The sequence below is a fragment of the Prionailurus viverrinus genome, chromosome C1, assembly GCF_022837055.1.
Source record: "Prionailurus viverrinus isolate Anna chromosome C1, UM_Priviv_1.0, whole genome shotgun sequence".
NCBI lineage: Eukaryota > Metazoa > Chordata > Mammalia > Carnivora > Felidae > Prionailurus > Prionailurus viverrinus.
In genome coordinates this window covers 170,780,602-170,803,480 of record NC_062568.1, presented here as the reverse complement: position 1 = coordinate 170,803,480, position 22,879 = coordinate 170,780,602, and the positions used below count along the sequence as shown (strand labels likewise).

General features: G+C 51.3%; 1 protein-coding gene across 3 annotated transcripts; it reads right to left on the bottom strand.

The window, feature by feature from the left end:
• Positions 1-12,672: 12,672 nt before the first annotated feature.
• Positions 12,673-21,507, bottom strand: LDLRAD1 (low density lipoprotein receptor class A domain containing 1). Of its 3 annotated transcripts, XM_047872927.1 has the most exons (7): positions 21,487-21,507; positions 20,770-20,824; positions 18,513-18,515; positions 18,077-18,202; positions 15,892-16,029; positions 14,026-14,154; positions 12,673-12,821 (listed from the first exon to the last, which is right to left on the bottom strand). In XM_047872927.1, the coding sequence occupies exons 1-7, from the start codon at positions 21,505-21,507 to the stop codon at positions 12,673-12,675; spliced, it is 621 nt and encodes a 206-aa protein (XP_047728883.1). The 3 variants fall into 3 exon arrangements, with proteins under 3 accessions (XP_047728883.1, XP_047728884.1, XP_047728886.1); XM_047872928.1 differs by lacking the exons at positions 18,077-18,202; positions 18,513-18,515; XM_047872930.1 differs by lacking the exons at positions 15,892-16,029; positions 18,077-18,202; positions 18,513-18,515.
• Between the last annotated feature and the right edge of the window lie 1,372 nt (positions 21,508-22,879).

Below are 22,879 nucleotides of genomic sequence, written 5' to 3'. Positions count from 1 at the left end.
GCTCAGTGGGTTAAGCGTCCGACTTCAGCTCAGGTCACGATCTCGCGGTCCGTGAGTTCGAGCCCCGCGTCGGGCTCTGCACTGATGGCTCAGGGCCTGGAGCCTGCTTCGGATTCTGTGTCTCCCTCTCTCTCTGCCCCTCCCCCGTTCATGCTCTGTCTCTCTCTGTCTCAAAAATAAATAAAGGTAAAAAAAAATTTTTTTTAAAAAGAAAAAGAAAAAATAAAATGCCAAGTGAAGGTATTTATCTGAAAAGGTATCTATTGAACATGTAACATGTGCTTGGTGCTAGGGTTCAGTAGTGAATACTACAAGGGCTAGTACTTGCTTTCAAGGAGCTTACATTCAAGCAGGTGAGGAGACAAAAAGAAAGCAAATAGGACAGTAAGTCAGAAAGCTAAGTTCACATGGTGATAAGTACTTTAAAGAAAGTGGAATAGGATAATAGAATATTGGGGCATGGGGAGGGTCCATTTAGACTTCTAATTTTGGGGGTTATAGAAGGCCTGTCTGAGGAAGCGACAGTTGAGCTGAGAAGTACGACAAGGTACAATCATGCAAAGGTCTGGGTGAAGAGAGTCCCAGGGAAAGAGAACAAGTGCAAAAGTCTCTGATGGTGAATGCTTGGCACATTCTAGACAGAAAGAAGAAAAATAATAAAGGGCAGATGGCTGGTGCATAGTAAGTAGTAAAAGATGAGTTTAGGAGAAGCAAGTGGCAGATCACCTAGGCCTTGTGGGTCAGGGAATTTGAATTTTACTGTAGTGTAACAGGAAGCTACCACTTAAGCCTAAATCACATGTCATCTGATTTATATTTTGAATAAATAACTCTTGCTGCTCAATGGGCCCCATATGTGGAGCATGGATCATGGCGGGGCCACGAGTGAAGCAGGGGACCCCATCAGGACCCTTACAGAAGTCCAGGTGAGAGATGATGGCAGCCACAATGTTGGGCAGCAACAGTGACAATGGGAAGAGGCTGGATTCAGGGGCTGTTTTGGAGGGGGAGCTGATAGGTCATGGTAATGAACTTGGTGTCAGGAAGGAAAGGAACAGAAAGAATAAACTCAAAGGTGACTCCTTCCTAAGGCTTTGCCTGAGCAACTGAGCGAGCGCTGGTGCCATTTACTAAGATTGGACAACACAGGAGAGGAACAGGTTCAGAGTGGTTGGAAATATCAAGAATTCTATTGCAGACGAGTATGTGATGCCTGGTGGGATACAGTAAGTAGGCATGCTCTCGGACAGGAGCCTGGAGCTTAGGGGATAAGTAAAGTTGGGGTTCAACCGTGTAGAGCTGATAGTGCCCATGACTATACGAGATCACCTAGGGAGGAAGTCGGAAGAGGGCCGAGACAGGGCATGGGGCCTTCCCACACTTAAGATCAAGCAGAAGCGGAATGGGTGTGAAGGTCGGGATAAAACAAGGAGAGTGTATATGATATGAGCCTAGAATGGGAATTTGGACAAGAAAGGGGTAGTGGATTGTGATAACGCTCTGAGAACTCAGGTTGGATGAGAATAGATAATCGGCAAGCTGGAGGTTGTGGCCTTGATTGAGATAAAAACCAAATGAAATAGATTAAAGAGAATGGGAGATGAAGAAGTGGAGAGAACTACAGAGGAATTAAAGAAGTTGTACTCTGTAAAGGAGTAAAAGTTCCAAATTTCAATGGTAACTGGGGTATTGGGGTCAAAGAAGTGTTTTCTTTCATCATTTTTTTTTTATTCAAGCATATTTAAAAGTAGAATAGAAGAGGGGTGCCTGGGTGGCTCAGTTGGTTGAGCGTCCGACTTCGGCTCAGGTCATGATCTCGCGGTGTGTGAGTTCAAGCCCCGCGTCAGGCTCTGTGCTGACAGCTCGGAGCCTGGAGCCTGCTTCAGATTCTGTGTCTCCCTCTCTCTCTGCCCCTCCCCTGCTCATGCTCTGTCTCTCTCTGTCTCAAAAATAAATAAAAACATTAAAAAAAAATTTTTTAAGTAGAATAGAACAAACCCCCATGTACCCATTATCCATTGCGGTAGGCTGAATGATGCCCCCCCAAACATGTCCAGGTCATAATCCCCAGAACCTGCGAATATGTAACAGGGACTTTGCAGATGATTCAGCTAAGGATCTTGAGATGGGGAGATTAACCTGGAACATCCGAGTGGGCCCAGTGTAATCACAAGGGCCTTTCTAAGAGGGAGGCAGGAGGCTCGTGGAAGTAAGAGGCTGGAGTGATACAGGGAAGGGGCCTCGTGGCGAAGGAATACAGGTGGCCTCTGGACACTGACACAGGCAGGGATATGGAGTCTCCCTGAAGCCTCACACAGAGGGAAAACACAGGAAAACGAGAAAGTGTTAAAGCAAGAGCAAGCAATTAGCTTTCCCAGCCCTGGAAGTGCTTGGGACATTTGGCTTTTTGACAACTCTTGCAGAGTTAGCTTGCAGGTTTTTTCCTGGTCTTGAGATTCTCCCCACTGCCTTCTTAGTGTCCAACTTAGCTGTGATCTTCTGGAATCCCGTAAGCAAACAAAGGTAATACCAAGTCAAAATAAATAGAACGTGTTACCAGAAGGCTTTGCTTTCTTTCTAGTCCTGCCACCAAAGGTCTTTGTGTACCTTTGGTCTGGAAAAAACACAGAGACCTAGCTTTGGAGGGGCATTTCTAGCTCTATGGAGTGTGGGAAAGGGTGCTAAGCATCTGCCCACCTGAGGCTCTCAAGAGTTCCGGAGCTGGAGCCAGAGGGAGTTGAGAGACAAAGGTGGAGCGGTCCACAGGGACCCGTCTTGGAGAAGGCCTCTTTCCTGAAAATCACAGGGAGGCACACTGGGGATGAAAGCAGGGACAACAGAAACCCATGTTTTAGAAAGAAAGATACTGATGGCTTGTCGGTGGAAGCTGGCCAGGAGGGGGAGTCCAGCAAGGAGCCAAGGGAGGCCTGAGGTAAGGCACGGAGGAAATGCAGCAGAGGGGCTGGTGGTGAGATGTCTTCATTCACACACACAGCAGGTGTCTGTTGAGCATCTGTGTGAGCCAGGCACTCTGCCCGGTGAAGCGGCTCCACGATGAACACAGACACTAGAGCCGTGGAGCTTGGTGGGGGAACTGGAAGGATTTGGTGTTGATCTACCGGAGAAGGTGTGGTCAAAGACTGCTTCGAGGTCTTTCGATGGAGGTCAGTACCCACCCAGATGGGGAGCCCTGGAGAAGAAGTAAATTTGGGGCCAGATAAGTTCAGTCTGGGGTTTGTCGAGTTTGAGGTGGGACAACCAGATGAAACTGTCCAGGTGATCATTGATCTGTTAGTCTGAGGGGTCAGAGAGTTAGGCACCTGGGAGAGAGACTGGGAAGAAGCTGGGGGTGGCGGGGGTTGGGAGAGGAGGGGGGAGGGGGCAGAATGAAATCAGGCAGGAAGAACAGGCCTCAGGCTAAGAACCTGGAATTGTATGCAAAGTGTTCTGTGTTTGGATAAATGTGGGTTTCCCCCACCCTATGGTGGCTCCAGAGCCATCATCCTCACATTCTCAAAGGGAGAAAAGATGCCCCCCCAATTATGAGCCACTGAGATAAAATGGGGTGAGCAGATGGCTAAAGATAGAGACCTAGGAAGTAGCAGCCTTTAAAGGGAAGCAGAGGAAGAGGCCACTGAGAAAAAGGAGGAGGAAGCCAGAATAGCGCCCCATCATGGAAACCGCAAGAGAGGAGCATTTCCGTGGTGCAGAGGGCAGAGAAGACAGATGCAAGCAGTTGGACTTGGAGTTGAGAAGGTAGCCCGGGGAGAACTTGGCATAGAAGCAGGCTGTTTTCATATCAGGAAGACTGAGACTCGACACATGTTCACATGCTACAAGGAACAACCCAGGAGACAAGGGGAGCCAGGCCACCAGGCCACCAGGCTCCCAAGCAGCATCAGTACCCACCTCCCACCCCCCACACTTCAGGAAAGCAGTGGCCATGCCAGCACAGCAGTGGCTCCCCCAGAGCAAGAGGAAGCCAGTGACAGGTGAGCGAAGGCAGCCCTGTGCAGCTTGGCAAGTAGGCTTGTTCAGGAGACTGAAAACCTTGATCCCAGGAGGAGTAGCCGAGGACCGGGGAGTTGTGCAGCTTGCGAAGCCTCAGGGGGCAATGGTTAGCTGTTTTCAGATGAAGAACTTTTCCTGGGACAGAGTGAACAGATAGGTTTTCTGCACCCAGAACTAATTTAAAGAGAGAGATTTGATTCAGCAATGGAAGAAAATTTCTAAACCTACAGCTACTAGGAGAGGTAGCAAGTTCCTCGTCTTCAAAAGTGTGCAAACAGAAGGCAAGGCTGGTACATAGAATCCAAACATCAGGTGGGAGTTAGGGTAGATGCACTTGAAAGTCCCCTCTAGGCTGGGCAATCTCTAATGCTTGTCAGATTTCCCTGGTCATCTCAAAAGGTTTCTGTGAAATGGGCAAAAATACTATTTTGATTCATTTTATTAAAGAAAAATCATGCCACATAATGCTTATGAGGTTAGGAGTAGAAAGGGGTGATATAACTTGACAAGGCAGCACATCTAGCAAGTGGAATAGCTCCTGAGAAGAAAATCACTGGCTTAAGGTTGGATCAGTGATTCCTAGAAGTTCCAAGTCCTCCACTTGAGGACACTGTTTAAAAAAAAAAAAAAAAGTGCAGATAACCTCCACCACTCCGTTCTGACTCTCAATTGCTGTTTGGCCCCAGGAACCTGCATTTTAATCAAGCAGCATTCCCCCTGCCCTCAGAATCTTAGGTGCAGGTCCCAGGACTCTTCTTTGAGAAACTGATAATGGCACGAGAACAAAGATCCTCTAAACAAAGTGCTCTGTAAATCTTGTGTGCTGTGCAGATGGGAAGTTGGGCTCCACTGTGAGGGGGCGGGGGTGGGCTTGCGGGGAAAGTCAGGGTGTAATCTTGGACTGACTCTCAGGTCCAGTATTTCCCACAGCACTGAGCAGGCTAAATGGGGAATTTTGCAGGACTTAATCCATTCATTACCATCAGTCCCATCTGTGGAGACCAGGAGGCTTGAGTCATTGCCTCAGTCTCCCAGCCTATAAAATGAAATTGCGATGGTTGGACCCTGGCTTCTTGATGAATGAGGTAGAACAAATCTGCAAGTGACTAGGGCTGGAAAACTCTAGGAAAGTGCCTCCCACTGCCTTTCTCAAAGGATTCAGAACACAGCCAAGATGTAATAATGGGACCAGCTTTGCCTTCCTGCCTGGAACAAACAAAAAACCAGGCAGGATACATGAAGCAACAATTTTAAAACACGGGACATCAGACCATGAAGGGTAATGATCGTTGAGACCGAATGCTTTCTCCTCAAGATCAGGAACAAGGCAAGTACGTCTAGTCTCACTGCTTCTATTCAACATTGTAAATGACCACTGAAATGAGAGAAAAAAATGACAGACATCCAGATTGGAAAGAAAGAAATAAAACTATCTTCATTCACAGATGATATAATTATCTATATGGAAAGTCTGATGGAATCTACCAAAAAAATATCTAGAACTAATGAAAGAGTTTAGCAAGGTATATATGATTGATGTACAAAAATTGTATCTTTATACAATTAGCAGTGAAAAATCAGAAATTAAAATTTGTAAATGCCACTTGACATCGAAAACCATAAAATACTTAGGGATAAATCAGACCAAGGATGTACAGACCTGTATACTGAAAACCATACCACATTGCTGAGAACAATTAAAGGAGAACCAATAGAGATAAATGTAATCATTGGTAAGAATACTCAGCAATGTTAAGATGTCAGTTCTCCCCAAAATTGGTCTGTAGTTTCAATGCTATTTCAAACAAAATTCCAGCAGCACTTTTCTGTAGAAATTGGCAAACTAATTTTAAAATTCATATGGAAGTGCAAAGGACCTAGACAGAATAGCCAAAAAATACCTTTGGAAAAGAACTAAGTAGAAGGACTGATACTGCCTGATTTCAAGGCTTAGTATAAAGCAACAGGAATCAAGACAGTATGGTATTGGTACCAAGACAGACTAATAGATTAGTGGAACAAATAGACCACAAGTATATAGATTACTGATTTTTTTTTTAAGTTTATTTATTTTGAGAGGGTGCAGGGGAAGGGCGGAGCGAGAGAGGGAATGAGAATCCCAAGTAAGCTCCATGCTGTCAGCACCAAGCCTGATGCAGGGCTCGATCCCGTGAACTGTGAGATCATGACCTGAGCCGAAATCAAGAGTCAGATGCTCAACCGACTAAGCCATCCAGGCGCCTCTATAAATTACTGATTTTTGACAGAGACGCAAAGGCAACTCAGTAGAGAAAGCATTGTCTTTCCAACAAATGGCACTGGAACAATACCATGTGCAAAAACAAAACAAAAAGAATATTGATTCATTCCTTGCACCATATACAAAAATTAACTCAAAATGGGTCCTAGACCTAATTGTAAAAACAAAACTATAAGCCTTCTAGAACGCAGAGGGTAAAATCTTTGTGACCTAGGGCTAGGCAATTATTTCATATATACAACACCAGAGCATTATCCATAAAAGAAAAAATCTGGGGCACCTGGGTGGCTCAGTTGGTTGAGCATCCAACTTTGGCTCAGGTCATGATCTCATGGTCTGTGAGTTCAAGCCCCGCGTCGGGCTCTCTGCTGACAGCTCAGAGCCTGGAGCTTGCTTTGAGTTCTGTGTCTCCCTCCCTCTCTCTCTGCCCCTCCTCTGCTCTCTCTCTCTCTCTCTCTCTCTCTCAAAAGAATAAATCAACATTAAAAAAAATTTTTTTAATGAAAAAATCTGATAAATTGGACTTCATCAAAATAAAAAATTTCCACTCTTGGAAAGGCACTGTTAAAAGAATGAAAACACAAGCCACAGACTGGGAGAAATATTTGCAAATTACACATCTGATAAAGAACATGTGTTCAGAGTATATAAAAAACCGTCAAAGCCCAGTAATGAAAAAACAAGCAATCTAATAAAATAAAATGGGTAAGGAATTTGAAGGAACCCTTCACCAAAGAAGAAATATACATGGCAAGTAAGCACATGAAAAGATGCTCAACATCATCAGTCATTAAGGAAATGCAATGTAAAATCACACCGAGATGCTGCCCCACACCTACTAGAATAGCTACGATGAAAAAGGCTGGCCATAGCAAGTGCCGGCAAGGATACAGAGCAAGGGAACTCTCCTGTTGCAACGGCGGGAATGTAAAATGATACAACAGCCACTTCGGAAAACAGGCAGTTTCATAAAAAGGTAAACATCCAGCCATCTCACTTGCAGGTATTACCCCAGGATAAAGGAAAAGTCTCCTGTCCAGATAAAGATTTGTACATAAATGATCATAGGGGCTTCATTTGTAATAGCCCAAAATGGGAGTAATCCAAAATCCATTAACAAATGAATGCGTCACTGAAGAGTGCCTCTCTTCAGCCTGGAGTGCACCAATTGTGGTAGATTTATACAAAAGAATACTAGTCACCAATAAGAAGGAAGGCCGATCAGGCATGCTACAACATGGGTGAGCCTCATAATAGTTATTCTGAGCCAACGAAGCCAGCCTGGCCAAAAGGGTATATACTATGTGATTCTATTTCTATAACATTGTAAAAAAAAAAAAAAAAAAAAGGACAGACTATACTGAAGAAAGATAATCACTGGCTGCCTGAATATGAGAGTAAGGACTGAGGAGAGTGAGGGCAAAGGGTGATGAATATGTTCACGATCTTGATTGTAATAGATTCATGGGTATGTACCTATGTCAAACTTATGAAAATGTACACTTAAAATATGTGTAACTTATTGTATGTCAATTATACTTCAATAAAGCTATTTTTATAAGTGTTTTTAAATGTTTATTTTCGAGAAAGAGAGAGAGAGAGCAAGAAGGGAGGGGGTGGAGAGAGAGACAGAGGATCCAAAGCGTGCCCTGTGCTGACAGCAGAAAGCCCGACGCAGGCCTTGAATTCATGAACCGTGAGATCATGACCTGAGCTGAAGTCAGACGCTTAACCGACGGGGCCACCCAGGCGCCCCACAATAAAGCTGTTTTTAAAAACTCATTAACATATACTTGAGATCTATGCATTTACTGCGTGTAAGTTATACCTCAATAATTTTTTTTTTAAGAGGATTCGGAGAAATCACTTCTACCTTGACCTGGAGTTTCTGCATATCCCTCAGAATCCCAGTGACACCCAGCAGATAGTCAGTGCCACTTTGAGCTTGTCCCAGTGTCCTCTTGTCAAAAGCCTGGCTGGGCTCTGAGTTTCTCACCACTTCCAATACCTGTGGTTCAGAGAGTCCAAGGATGGATGGAGAGTCCTGGGCAAACAGTGACCACAGAGGGTTAAAGCAGACCAGATTTCCAGTGCAAGCCCTACAGTGAAGGCTGAGCCTCTTTAAATTTCATCCATCCGTCCCTGGGTGCGGGGGGTGGGGGGAGCCGGGGCCAGGGAGATAGCAAATATTGACGCTGGCTGCCTGGGTTCTTGATTCAGCCTGTGGCATTAAATCCGCCATTCTGTCCATGTGAGCCAGGGGAGGGGCCTGGCTGGCCGCCCTGGGCTCTGTGGCTTTCTGGACCTGGCGTATGAGTGTTGTCTGGGAGGTTGCTGTGGCACCTGCCTCTTTCTGAAAGGAAGTACCGATAAACAAGAAAAGAACAAACACCATTCTGCCAGCGGCAGCCACCTCCTGTTGACAGGCCGGTTCCCCCTGGCCTGGCCTCCAGCTCTCTCTTCCAGGGAATCCTGGCTGAGGAAGAGTGAGACGTCAAGGGGCGGGGTGGGGGGTACGACAGGCTCTGGATCTGGACCTCTTACGGTTTGATCCTGGCCACGTGATCTCAGGCAAGTAACTTTATCTCTCTGTGCCTCTGTAAAGTGTGAATAACCAAACCAGGTTCCTGGAACGTTTGCGAACACGAGGGGAAATGAGATACAAGGGACAAGACATAGATAAGTTTGTGGCACTGCTTGGCAGATACTACATGCTGACTCAATGTTGCCTTTTAATAGTCACTAAAGTGAAAGGTCCCTGGCACAGTGCTTGGCCCTCCCCTTTCTTCTGCTTAAAGCTTTAAAGTTTCCCAGCGGCGTTCACATTCTGGATCTCACTTTTTCTTCTCAATGAGCCTGCAAGATAGTTTGACGATGACATCATGATTCCTGATGCACGGAAGAGAGACTTCTTTGCAGCCCCTCCTCGGGAGGAAGAATCAAATGTGTTCCTCCTGCTAAAGACCTCTGCCAGCACCCTGCAGTCTCCAGAGTCAAGTTTACTCCCTGCAGCCCAGAGTCGGAGGCTCTTCCTCACACTGCAGCCACGGGGTACTGTCTCACATTCCCTCAGCCACCGGGTGCCCTGCCTGCACGCTTCAGCCTGGGCTACCCTGTCCCTGCTTCCCACTTGGCTCCTGCATGGCCCTACTCAGGCATCACCACCACCAGAAGCTTCCCGGCGTTCAACAGCAGACTGCCACAGCTAAGTGCCCAGGCCCCTGGCTCTGCCCCCAACCGGTTGGAGGGTTAAGCTCTCACTTAGAACTGTGCATGCGTGGCTCATAGTAAGCACTCATCAAGTGCCAACTGTGTGCACCTGGAAAGCTGGCTTTTAGTCCTTGCCTTGCTACTGGCACACTGCGTGGACTGGGACAAGTTTGTCCCAGCCTTGTTTCTCTGTCCTGAGAAAGGAAGCATCTTTCACATGCTTCCTAGGGGCCTGTGGAGGGGCTTGGTGGAGAGAGGAGGGTAAAATGATGTGCAAACAGTAGGGCCTCAGGGCACTTTCTTTTTTTAAAACTTTTTTTTTAACGGTTATTCATTTTTTGATAGAGACAGAGCGTGAGTGGGGGAGGGACAGAGAGAGAGGGAGACACAGGCTCCAGGTTCCGAGCTGTCAGCACAGAGCCCGACGCAGGGCTTGAACTCACAGACCGTGAGATCGTGACCTGAGCCGAAGTCGGACGCTCAACCGACTAAGCCACCCAGGCACCCCGAACGGGCACTTTCTGAAAAGAACCGCGGCCACTGAAGAAGCCCAGGACTGGATGACCACTGGGGTCCACCTGCCTCTACTCTGCAGGGCCCAACTACGGCACCAATAGGAAATGTTTTCCTGGCGGGAACCGGGCACTCTCCTGCTGCCCGAACCACTGAGGCTGACTGGTGTGAGCAAACTAAGGGCATATTCCCATGGCCTCCTCCCAGCAACTTTGTTTTCAACAGCCAGGGCTCAGGGCATTGGAAACACATTATATCTGAGTGCTGGAATGTGCCTCTGGAACGTTCCTTGTTCCTTTCTTCCCCTGGAGACGGGTGTCCTGTTGGAGAAGGCATGGCCCAGGGAGGGAGGACTGGTACTCCTTCTCAGGCCTCTGGACTCCTCTATCTCCTTTTCCCTTTCCCCATGCCCCCCCACCCAGGCACCCATAGGGACCTCCTCTCCCCGCCCCCCACCTCACTCCCATAGGGCCCTCCTCTCCCCACTGCCCCCCAATGCTCCCATAGGGCCCTCCTCTCCCTGCCCCCACCCATGCTCCCATAGGGACCTAAGGCCCAGGTTTCCCCACCCATAAGTAGCCCTTGACTACCCCCTCTGCCCAGTTGGTCCAAGTGTTGGCATCTCTTTCTTGGATTATTGCAATTAAAGTTCATCAGAGGTCCAGAAAACTTCCTTGCTCCTTGGCCCCGATGATGCCCACTGCCCTTAGGATGAAGCGTGACAAGCTGTGCCCTGAGGGATCACATCCCTCTTCACCTCCTCACCTTGTCTCCTACTGTCTCCTACCCCCAGCCCATGCTTTGGCCTCTCTGGCCTGCTGGGCATTCCTTGGCCGAGCTGTGCCCTGTCACACACCCATACTTTCATTCACACTGGCCCCATGGAGGGGAATGCCCTTCTCCTCCACCTCTACCCCTGGAAATTCTCCTACCCTCCAGAGCCAGCCTAAGTGTCCTTGCTCTGGACCAGGTGTCAGGAGTGCTTCACTTGTGCCGTTAGTTGGAATGAAGCTCAGCCAAGGGTGCCAGAGCCCTGGGCTGACCATCCCTCAGCCAGCATCCCTGAGGCACCTTGTTCCAGGAGCTGGTCCTCAGGTCGTCAGTGTCGGGGACATGATTGTATCCTCACTCCCCAAAGGCCTCTCCTTGGTGCCCTGATCCCAGCATTTCCTGTTGCCCATCCATCCCTCTACGTGTGAGGTGCCTCCCCCATGAGACTCTGTTCCTCGTGTGCTGGGATCCAGCTGTCTTCACTCTTGGGTGCCTGGCCCTGGCTTGGCCCACAGCAGGTGCACGGAGGCTGTGCAGTGAGTCAAAGGATGAACTGGAGCTCAGCAATCTCTCAGATGCTCATTTTCAACTCAAAACTCACAAAAGACTGCTATATAAAACCAATTAATTTCCAATGGAGATATGTCTGTCTCCTTCAACAGGAACCCTCTCGTTGGCCAGATTCTAAGTCTCTCTTTTGGAATAAGGGCAGGCCACATTCTGCCCTTCAAGCTACCTTGTTTAAATACCCCACAGAGATTCTGTTCCTGGCCAAGGTATAATCACATTGGTAGCAGGAAAGGCTTCAGAGCCTAGAGACCAGAGACCATGCTTGAGTTCCAGTTCCAGCACTGTCTTTGCTGTATGACCTGAGCAAGCCATTTCTTCCTCTGGGCCTCAGGATACCGTCCTCGTCTGTCTGGCTATTGTGAAACCAGAAAGTATTCAAAGAAACAGTTCATTCACTCAGACACCAGCACCAAAATATAATACCCACTTCAGGAAACCTGGGCTGTTTGGCTGGGCAGCTGGTCACAGGGTAGAGGGTGGGGAGTGGTAGGGTGGAGAATGGGCAGTGAGCAGCTCCTCAAGCTTCTCTTTCTCCTGACCCTCTATTCTCCAGCTCAGAGCCTCCGGTGACAGCTTCCCAATGGCTGAATGGCCCATACCCTGCCTCATATGCAATCTTCTGTGATCAATCAGTAGCACTCGCTGGGATTACCGTGTTGAGAAAAATGCTAAGGCTGCACGTGAGCCCGGCCGTTTGTCTTAGGTACCAGAGGGGCAGAAAGTGGCATACACTTCACATGTATGTTCCATCCCTAAGAGCTAAATTCCTTAGCTTGGTTTTTTAAGTCCCAGACTTAACCTTTTTCTAAGGGGTGACAAGGTCAGGATCTGCAAGCCTGTCTTAGGGCAGAGGAACGTATTTCTTCTGTGTCGCCCAGAAACAGGCCCAAAATCATGGAGGCAGATTCCATTCATCTTAGGAGCTGCCTATTACGGTAATGAACCCTTATCACTGTAGGCATTCAAGGAGAGGCTGACCAACTTGAAGTCAGGAGAGGCAGTTTTTTAAGAGAGAGAGCAAGCAGGGGAGGGGCAGAGTGAGAGGGAGAGAGAGATTCTTAAGTAGGCTCCATGCTCGGCTCAGAGCCTGGTGCAGGGCTCGAACTCACGACCCTGAGATCATGACCTGAGCCAAAATCAGGAGTTTGAGATTTAATCGACTGAGCCACCCAGGCGCCCCCAGGAGAGGGGATTCTTGTTCACAGGCAGTGGTGCATGGATCCCACTAGATGATCTTGTAGCCTCCTTCCTGCCTTCGCGTTCTTGGATGTGATGCTCGTGTGAAGGGTTATGAGTGCCGTTCTAGCCAGCCTCCCAGCCTGGCCCGGGTGGCCCCCTCAGGGTCCGGGACAGGAGTATTCATCAGACCAGTCGGAGCAGTGCTGCGTGTGGTCACGGCACAGGACCCTCGGGATGCAGTCACAGTACTTGAAGACAGTGGAGGGGCAGCGCCACCAGCCGGGGCCACAGGGTGGGCATGCAGTCACTGTGGGCACAAGAGCCAGCAGAAGGGCCGCTGCTGTGTCCTGGAGTGCCCTAGGCACCCACCCACCCCTGGCTCTGAAATCTGCCATAGCTCCCCATAGAGCCACCCCATCAGACATGGGTTGCCTATATGCCTTATCTCCCAGTGGGAGAGAGAATTTAGACTCCCCAAATCATAGGCTATGTGACCACACACAGCCTTACCCTGTCTGAGCCTCAGTTTCCTCATCTGCTCAAGGATGTTATTAAGGAAGATAAGCAAAGTGCTAGGCCCATGGTCAGTGTGGGATATTAAGGGGAGCATACTGTCTCCCGCAGCCTGTCTTCCCTCCCTCGCTCTGACTCAGCCACGCCAGCCAACTTATGGCGACTCTCGGAGGATGGCTCACAGACTTCCTGCCTTCACCCAGTACCCTGGGCCTCCAGTGTGCTTCTTGCACACTCAGCATCTGCCTGTTAAAACCTGCTTGAACAGTGCCTCTTCTGAGAAGTCTCCCTTGATTCTTACCACCCCCCCCGCCCCCCACTGACCGCCCCGCAAACCCTCTCTAGGGTTTTTGGAACCCAGCACTTCCTTTTGGCATCAACGTGATGTTAGTCTTGAGGGTAGGACACATGTTTGACTCCTGACTATCCCCCAGCAGAACCTGGCACCAGGGCCAGCCCCTCACAGTGCTCGGAACACGTTTGTTGATTGAACAATGGGGAAGAGATTGAAAGGAAAGTCTGGGCAGTGAAAGAGCTTCAGACTTGGAGTCAGGAGACCTGGGTTTATACCCATGCTTCTTTCCTATCACTTATTCTATTAAATCCCTTCTCTGGCCTCAGTTTACCTACATATGAATTTGGGGCCAATGATTCCTATGCTGCTTCCTCACAGGGCTTTTGGGAGGTACAGAGGGGATGAAGGAAACTCGGGTTCACATCCCAGTTCAGCCATGTACGTACTCTTTGCGTGACCACCCTCTGGGCCCCAGTTTCCTCATCTGTGCCCTTGAGGGTGAGCTCCCCACCACAGAAGAATAACCTACTCCAGCAGGAGCCACCTGGAGTGGTAGTGAGCACTCCGCCACTGGAGGCATTCAAGCAGGGGTGGAGAACTTCATGGTATGTGAGAAGGGGAGGCAGGGGGAACCTCTGAGATTCTCTGGTCAAATTCTGCCCTTTGGCCACTGCCCCAGCCCGGCCTGTGCCCAGACCCTTACCTGGGCTCAGTTCATCTGAGCAGTCCCCGCAGTTGTTAATGCCATCACACTTTTGGTCCGAGTAGATCCAGGAAGACGGGTCTCCACAGTGGGCCACGAGGAAGCTGGGGAGGCTCTGGGGCACATCCCCTACAGGGGGACAGGTGAAGCAGGGGGAAGTCCACATCCGGCCTCCAGACGTCTATCAGGAGGTGGATTGTCCTGGCCACCCTGGCAGTTGCCAAACGGACTCACAAGGAGGTTTCCTGGGGCGGAGGTCATGTCAAGGGCAGAGGAGTGCTCTTTCCCTGTCTGCCCAACAAGATGCCCAGAGAGTGGCATCTCCCTTCCTCATTCCCGGCTTGGCTCTGGTGCATGCCCACCCCACACCAGGGCTTGCACTATTCCTTCCTCCGGAAATGTCCTTCTTGACACCTCTCCAAAACCATCCCACTTCTAAGTCCAGGTTCAAGTTCCTTCACCTCCAGGAAGCCTCCAACAGGAACATAACAAGAGTAAACATGAAATCTTGCATTCGGGTGCCAGGACTCAGAGGATGCGGGTTCACATACTTTGTGAGAGGGCGTCAGAGCACCGTTCTTGCAAGTGGGTTCTGTGTTAGAGGGGTGAAAGGGCTACCAAAAATTCACATAAACTCAGGCCACATCACGAGAGGCCTTTGGGAGTGGAAAAGCCTTTGTTCCTTGGACAAGCCAGGGCCAGCCAGAAATGTCATGGATGCTTCTGGAGCCCGACCAGGGAGAGGGGCAAGGGTAGCTGGTGTGTGTCCTATGGTGTGCTGGTGGAATGGAGAAAACCAAGCACAAGGAGATGACTGTAGGGGTTCAGAGTGTGGCCCGAGGAAGGAGACTCTCACGGTAGGCGAGAGAGCAATCTGCAAATCCATGCAGTGCCACCATCATGGAAGATAGATCAAAATGTGGTTCAGATGAGAGAACAGAGTTGGAACCAATCAAGGATGCTGCAGGGAGACAGCTCTAAACTTGGCACAAGGGAGACATTCCCATGGAAACTATGTGATGAAGGAGGGGAGCAGTGCCTCACGCTGTAGTGAGCCCCCCATCCTAGACGTATGCAAGCAGAGGCTCGGTGGCCTTTATTGGGTTTGTTATGAGGGCATTTGGGCATGAGCTGGGACATGGACCAGATGACCTTTAACATCTCCTCTAGTCTAGCGTGTCCACGATAAAGTGACCCTTTCCCCATCCGATCCCCCCCCCCCCGCCCACCCACTCCAACACAGTAGACTCTCTCCCTCCTACATGGAAAGTGCCCCGTCTACACAGCCATGGTTTTTCTCTCCTGAGTACTGTCAGGTCCCTAAGTTCTGGGACCAGGTTTTCTCATTCATTCCATCATTGATTCAGGAAGTCATCCCAGATCTAGTCCTCTGCCAGGAACTGGAGCCCCCAGACCAAGTAGACCAGGCCTGCCCTAGAGGGGTTCACAGTCTGGTGGGGGTGGCCAATGTGCCAATGTGAGTAGGGCTGGGACAGGGGGAAGCACGGGGGCTATGGGAGCCCAGGGGAGGGAATTAACCTACTTTGAGAGGGAAGGTTTCCTGGTGGAGTTAACACTTGAACTCTCCCTTGAAAGATGGATCCAGGTTCTCAGGGAGTGGAGATGCATAGAGCGAAGACCTTCCTAGCATGGGCACGTATGTGTGCATGTGCCTGGGACAGGGTGAGGACAGTGCTCCTCGCTGAGGGTACCATACAAGCAAAGGCTGGGGGACATGAAGGTGCCTGGTAGACTGGGGACTGTAGAGCTTCAGTATGGCTGCAGGGAGAACAGAGTGGGGGGGCAACCGTAAATGGGCCCTGGAGGGGCCCACTCGGGGCAGGGCAGGACGGAGCAGGTACTCACGGCACATGGCCTCGTCCTCATCCTCGCCCTGGGCACAGGTGCGGACGCCGTCACAGACCCTGCTGGCTGGGACGCAGCTCCTCCGGTCGTGGCACAGGAAGCCTGTCCTGTTCATCAGTGTCACACAGGTCTGGACCCCTGAGTTGGCAGGGAGAGACCCCGGAGGCTCAAGAGCGGTGCTTACAAGGACATCACGAGTACCTGAAGCTGAGCCTTACACTGAGCCTACCCACAGGACCAGGTGTGACCCTGGCGGGATGGTGACGGAGATGAGGTCCAAGCCCCCACTCTACCATTTGCCAGCTGTGTGACCTTCGGCAGACTACTTGACCTCTCTGAGTCTCAGATTCCTTGTCTGTACAATGGAGATCAGAGCACAAACCCCATAGGACTGCTGGAGAGATTACATGAAAACTTGTGTGTGAATGACCCTACCACAGAGAACAGGCAGAGTGAGTCATGGTTCCCTCCTTTACTGAGAGCTTAGGGCCAGTCCCATGGAGGCCCCTGAGGACAGCGTTCCAGTCCATGAAGTGGTTTTAATCGTGGAGGTCCTGGTGCCAGGTCAGGTTGGCAGGAGCAATCTAGTGGGGCCTGCTGGGGACCGTTAGGCCACAGTCCCTTACCTGTGGACACAACTTCATGGGCTGCAGAGCCCTTTCACATTTGTACTCTACTGTTTCCCCCAAAAGCCCTGTGAGGTGTCATCATTAGCCCCACTTTACAGATGAGAAAAGTAAGGCTCAGACAGATGCAAGGCCCAGTCCCACCGCTGATAGCCCAGGCCTGCTGGGGCTGGCTCTTCCCTGAGGCTGAGGCTGGCCCCCCAGTGTCCAGCTGAGAGTCTTCTCTTCCATCCCACTGGGGGGAACACCCACCCCGTGGCTGCTCCAAAGAACTAAAGGAGAGAGACTGGCAGACAAGTGGGGGGTCGCCCTGGCCCCACGGGCTGTGCCTGTGTATATATACGTGTGTGCAGGTTGGAGATGGAATCGGGGCTGTGCACGTGTGTTTGGGCACCCATGAACCACGTCTCACCTCCCAGAGCTAGCTTGGCTTCTAGGAGGGTGACTGACTCTCAGAGATACTCACATTGTCACACATACTTACACACAGTGACACACATGCACATACTCAGACACGTGCACACACATGCACACGAACACACACACAGACACCCGCACACACACTGACACACACATACAGACATACGTGTCATTCACGGGCACATGAGTGCAGCTCCACATGTGTTCACGTCTACCGTCAGTGCCCGTGTTCTTGCACAGACACATAGAGTACTGTGGATTTTACCCCCTACCCCCACATTGTCCCCTTATACCCCCCCCACCTGGCTCCAGAGACCTCTCTGAGAAATGACACCCCACCCCCAGCTTAAGCCCCTTCCCATGGCTCTCTGGATGGTGACCCCTCCTCAGGACAGCCCTGAGGCCCTGGGCACCTGCCTCGCCCCCTGCTCTTGCCCTGGGTGTCCCCTGGCCTCCTGCAGTCTCTCCTTCTCCTCATGTTTCCTCTCATCCCAGGGACTCTACACATGGGGTTGCCTCTGCCCAGGACATTTTTCCTGCCACCCCCTCCAGTAACCAGTTCCCACTTTTTCTTCATGGCTCGGCTCCCTTTCACCTCTCAGGGCACCCACGTGACTCCTAGACTGGGTCAGTGCCCCTGTTCCAGACTCGCAGAGCCCCCATTAATCCTGCCTACAGGTGCTTATTTGATGAATGTCCTTTAATCTCCAAACTGCGAGCTCCACGAGGCAGAGACTGTGTTGGGGTTCAGCACTGAAGTCAGGGCTGCAGGGATATCCCAGACACGTCCCTGTCCTTTATGGTGGAGGCAGATACACAGGTAGACGGCACCTCCCACGATAGCCAGGCCAGGGGAAGAGGAAGTATGTGGGGCTGTGGGGACCGAGACACATGGCCTAGCCTATGGGCCAGGGAGGATTCCTGAGGAAGGTGATGTCAGAGCTGGTCCTCTCAATAACTCCTATCACAGATGTGCAAATGGCAGCCCAGACGTGCATGTGGGCCGTGTCTGCGCACACACCCTGGGAATTGTCCCAAAGCCTGTTCGTGGAGCAGCCAGCGGCGTTAGGATTCCTTATCTCCCTGTCCCCGGATCCCCTCCTGGTAAGTCCAGCCCACCCTCTTTTGACCACACTGACCTGGTGTGCGCGGGGGGAGTCCAAGGATGGTGACCAGGGCGATCAGGGCTGCGAGAGTCACCAGAAGCAGGAGCAAGAAGGCTGAGAGGCAGGCGCCTCGGCGTGAGCAACAGAGGGAGCCAAAGCCTATGATGTACGGGGTGGGAAACCAGTGACCAAGCAGCTAGGGATCCTAATCCCTGGCCCCTATAGGTGTGCCTCCCCTCCTAGGGGTGCAGGGGCAGGAAGGGCTCCCTGGAGGAGGGGGTGCCTGAGCCTTCCACGATGCTCCCGGTCCTGCCTGTGGGCCCACCTCCACCAAGCACCCATCCCTCGCCCCGGCCAGTAGCTGGCCAGTGATAAACATGTCAGAATAAACATCCCAGTCACTGCTCCACTGCCCTCACCCAGATGTCCTCCCTCGAGGACTTCTCAGGGGGCCAAGAGAGATGCCCACCTGCTTGGTGAGCCCCTGCCTGGGGAAAAACTAAAGCGGGCCTTCATAGTCATTAATTTTTCAAAAAGAACCTTTATTTTATAGACGAGGAAACTGAGGCTCAGAGAAGAAAATGTCCAGGTCACCTTGTGCAGAGCTGGGACATGAGTCGTGTCCTTTGCAGGATGCCAGCTGATTGTCCATTCTGGAGCCAGCCAGGATGCAGGTTAGAATCCCAACTGGACCATACTGAGAAACCACTTTATTTTTCTAGGCCTCTTTCCTCATGTGGAAAATGGGGGTCATAATACCTACCTTAGGGTTGTTGAGAGAGCTAAGCTAAGCTAGTTAACGGATAAGAGCAGAGCTTGGCACGTAGTAAGTGCTCTAAAGGCTTTAGCTATTATTGTTTGCTGAGCACCGACTATGTGCCAAGCTGTATCCTAGGCACTGTGGAAATAACTGTGAGAGGAGACATCCTGCTCCTTTAACTTCCCTGGCTCCTTTAAATTTTGCTTCCTCATGAAAATAATGAAAGAAAGCTTTATTAAGGACCTATGAGGTGCCTGCTCTGTAAAGGACAGAAAAACAGTAGTCATGGCTCTGGTCCTTATGCCCTGAAAGCTTGTTGTTGTACTTAGAGGACAAGGCATGGATGGGGAAAAGGAAGAGTGTGGGTGCCCACTGCTCTGTCCTCTGGGCCACAGTTATCGCAGAAAAAGGGGCAAGACAGGTCTTAGGCATCTCGAGGTCTCCAGCGTCCCGTTGAGAGGCAAGACACACAGTAGGTGCTTTGTGACTGCTCTGACCTAGAGATGCCAGAGACACAGGAGGGCCCCCAGTTCGGGTGAGTTCATGTCACTTCCCTCCAGTCCACTCACATTTCCGGAGCTGCCTACTCTGTGCTTGCCCGCCCATCAGATGGGTACCTGGACACGGGCAGCTCCGGTGCCAGGCACTAAGTGTCGAGCAGGCATGAGCAAGGTGGTATGGCTGCTGGACGGAGGGGTGTGGGAAGCACAGGCGGGATTTCCACAGGCAGGTGAGGGGAGGGTGCAAGGACAAGGCATCCCAGGTAGAGAGTGTAAGAGTAAAGGCTTGACGGAGGGCGCTCGGGGGAGGGCAAGTGGCCTGGTGTGGCTGGAGCCCCTGAAGGTGTGCCCTGGGAGAGGAGCTAGAACAGGCGATGCAGCATGAACTGAAAATCCCCAACCCCCGCAGCCCTGGTCGGTGGCAGACACAGGGTAAACTCCGGTAACCAGGGAGACAGCGGAGAGCCTGGTCAGCCAAGCAGCTGCTCCTCAAATATTTGTGCAGCACGGGCTGCGGGCGGGGTGTCGCGGGAGACGCTTGAGACCCATTGGCGGCGCCAAGGCCTGAGCCCAGGTGAAGATGCCGCTTGGCAAAGCTAAAAAGCCCTCCGGCGCCAAACCGTTCCGGACAGACGGGAACCTAGACTGTCTGTTCCACAGCCACGCCCACCGGGAGCCGCACTGGGAAATACACAAGCCCCGGTGTGGAGCCACAGGGACGCAGGGGCTTTGCCGCCAGAGGAACCCCAGTTCGAATTTGAACTCCACCTCTCCCACCTCCCAGCCGTGTGGGATCTCAGTTTGGCCAAGTTCCCCAAACTCCCTTCTCCTCAGCTGCTCCGTCTTGTTACTGCCCTAAACAGGACCCCTTCCCGGAGCGGCCTGGGGATTAAAAAGAGGCCATACAGTGCCAGGCACATACTAGGGGGGTTGATTCTTGATAGCCATTATTATTATTATCATCCGCCTCTCTGGTTCTGTTTCCTCGGTGACAGAAGTGGACCAAGACAGGGCTCAATAGATGTGTGTTCCTTCCTTCCTTCACTGCGTAAAGGGAAAGCAAACTGTGCTGGGTACACCGTGAGTCAGTGTCACAATGGAAGTGCTAAGTATGTGATCCTGCCCGCTTTATCCCTCAGAGGTAAAGAGCAGAGCCCAGGTCATGCACTCAGTCAGGGCTTTGGCTCCAGAGCTCTTCCCTCTATAGGTTACAGGGGGCGCGGTATGTGGTGCGGGGTCTGTGATAGGCAGCGCACAGTAGGCGCTCAACGAACGCATGGAGAGAAAGAACAAGCCTCGTAAGCAGGTGACCGTCAGCAGGGCTGGCCAGGAAGCTGGGAGCGGGTGACATTAGCATGGGGGCAGAGGTCCGAGGGACAGTGGGAGCCGTGGGGAGCCCTCTTCATGCGTCTGTAGCCATGGCCCAGCTTCAAGGGAGCCCCACCTGGGAGCCCTCTGTCCTTTACCTTCCCCTCCAGGGAGGGCTTTGGTTCCAGCAGCAGCATTGCCATTGCCATCTCCCTGCCCAAGAGACAGAACGGGTTTTCAGAAGGGTCACGGAGGGTCTTCCATGGAACCACAGGCCCCCAAAGCCAGCGCGCTAAGTGCCTCAGACCTGCTTCTCGATTCCACACCTGTGCCTAGACTCTTTCCCTCCACTTGGCAAACATTCCTCCTTCAAACTGGCTTGGGCTCCTCCTTGGAGGGGCTTTCCTTGATGCCCCCTCCCGTAATGGTGATGGCTGCCTCCCCTGGCCTCCTGTCCACCTGGTTCCTCTGTCCCCCTTCCAGCACCCACCACCTGCAGCTGGTTCACCTGTTGGGCCCCCTACAATCTGGGAGGGAGCCTCCAGAGCAAGGGGGACCTGGGCCACCTCAGCACCTCACCACTTTACTGCCCACTCCTTGCCCCGGGGTTGACTCCCCCAGGTCAGGAGCCATTTTAAAGCTGTTCTTGGGGCACCTGGGTGACTCAGTTGGTTGAACAACCGACTCTTGATTTCTGCTCGCATCAGGATTCCAGGGTTGTGGGATCAAGCCCCACGCTGGGCTCTGCACTGAGCATGGAGCCTGCTTGAGATTTCTCTCTCCCACTCCCTCTGCCTCTCTCCCCTGCTCACACACTCTCTTTCTTTCTGAAATAAAATTTGAAAAAAAAAATCAATCCATCAATCAGCTCTTACCTGGGGGAAGATTTTGTTCATGTCTCTGGCCTCTAGCTCCCAGCTCCAGCCTCCTGGCACTGGGGGCCCCATGTAGAGAACTCAGCGGGTTCCTGCCCTGTCACCAGGGGCAGCCTGGAGGAGGGAGGGTGTGAGGCCTGGCCACACCCTCCCTGTGGGCAGTCCCTTCCCAGGCTGCCTGCCTCCTGCACTCCTTCCCAGGGCCTCTCCCCACCCTGCAGTCTGATGGCACACTCTCAGGTTAGAATCTTCCTGCCCACGTTACCAACCAAGAGCCTGTGGTTCAGAGAGGGAGAAATTGCCCCAAGTGTCGCAGTAGGGGGCAAGCGGGATTCAGACCTGCTTTCTCCTCTACATCAGTGATGAGACTGGGGGATCTCCGGCCCCTCGGCCACATAAAGATCCAGGCAGAAATACCCAGAATTAATGTTCTAGTGGCTAAAAAAACAGGAGTCGTCTTCTTATTGTTCTTCTATTCAATTTCATAGGCTATCTATGTGGAAAGAATATGAATTTTCCACTAAAATTATAAAGCAGATATAATTTTAAATTATTTTATTTTAAAAAGTAGCCATGTACCTTTTCTCTTCTCTTTTCTTTTCTTTCCTTTAAAATGTTCTTTTAGGGGCACCTGGGCAGCTCAGTCAGTTAAGCATCCGACTTCGGCTCAGGTCATGATCTCACCGTTTGTGAGTTCTAACCCTGCATCGGGCTCTGTGCTGACACCTCAGAGACTAGAGCCTGCTTCAGATTCTGTGTCTCCCTCTCTCTGCCCCTTCCCTGCTTGCGCTCTGTCTCTCTCTCTCTCCAAAAATAAACATTAAAATTAAAAAAAAAATTTTTTTCTTTTAATGGTTATTTATTTTTGAGAGAGAGAGAGAGAGAGAGAGAGAGAGAGAATGAGTGGTCGAGGGGCAGAGAGAGGGGGAGAGAGGATCCAAGCAGGCTCTGTGATGTCAGCGCAGAGCCCGACGTGGGGGTCAATCTCATGAACTATGAGATCGTGACCTGAACTGAAATCAAGAGTCTGACGCTTAACCGACTGAGCCCCCCGGGAGCCCCGCCACATACGGTTTCATCTTTCTGGAAGTGGGGCCCCTGGTGGGGGAGGGGCGGGCAGGTTGCTCACCTGAAAAACCCCTGCCACCCAACCCTCATCCCACCGCTGGGGAGACCAAGGCCCAGGGAGCTTAAGGGACTGGTTGGAGGACCAAGGGAGGAGAGGTGTCCGTTGGGGCCTCCAGGGAAGGTCCCTCTGCAGCCTGCCTCTGATACCCAGGGGTTGTCTAACCTGTGACTGACCTTCTCTTTTGCGTTGGGATATTAAGTACCAGATCTGCCTGCAGTAGGGCGGGATGGGCAGCCCTCTGGAGGCAGTGGCACTGGGAAGGGC

What these genes read in the sequence shown, in the direction of transcription:
- LDLRAD1 (XM_047872927.1), bottom strand. Translation starts at nt 21,507, where the DNA reads ATGAACAAAATCTTCCCCCAG. An exon ending in ACTCCCCCCGCGCACACCAG is followed by an intron (nt 16,030 to 18,076) that starts GTCAGTGTGGTC and finishes CTGCCAACTCAG; the next exon opens with GGGTCCAGACCTGTGTGACA. An exon ending in CTCAGATGAACTGAGCCCAG is followed by an intron (nt 12,822 to 14,025) that starts GTAAGGGTCTGG and finishes TTGTGCCCACAG; the next exon opens with TGACTGCATGCCCACCCTGT.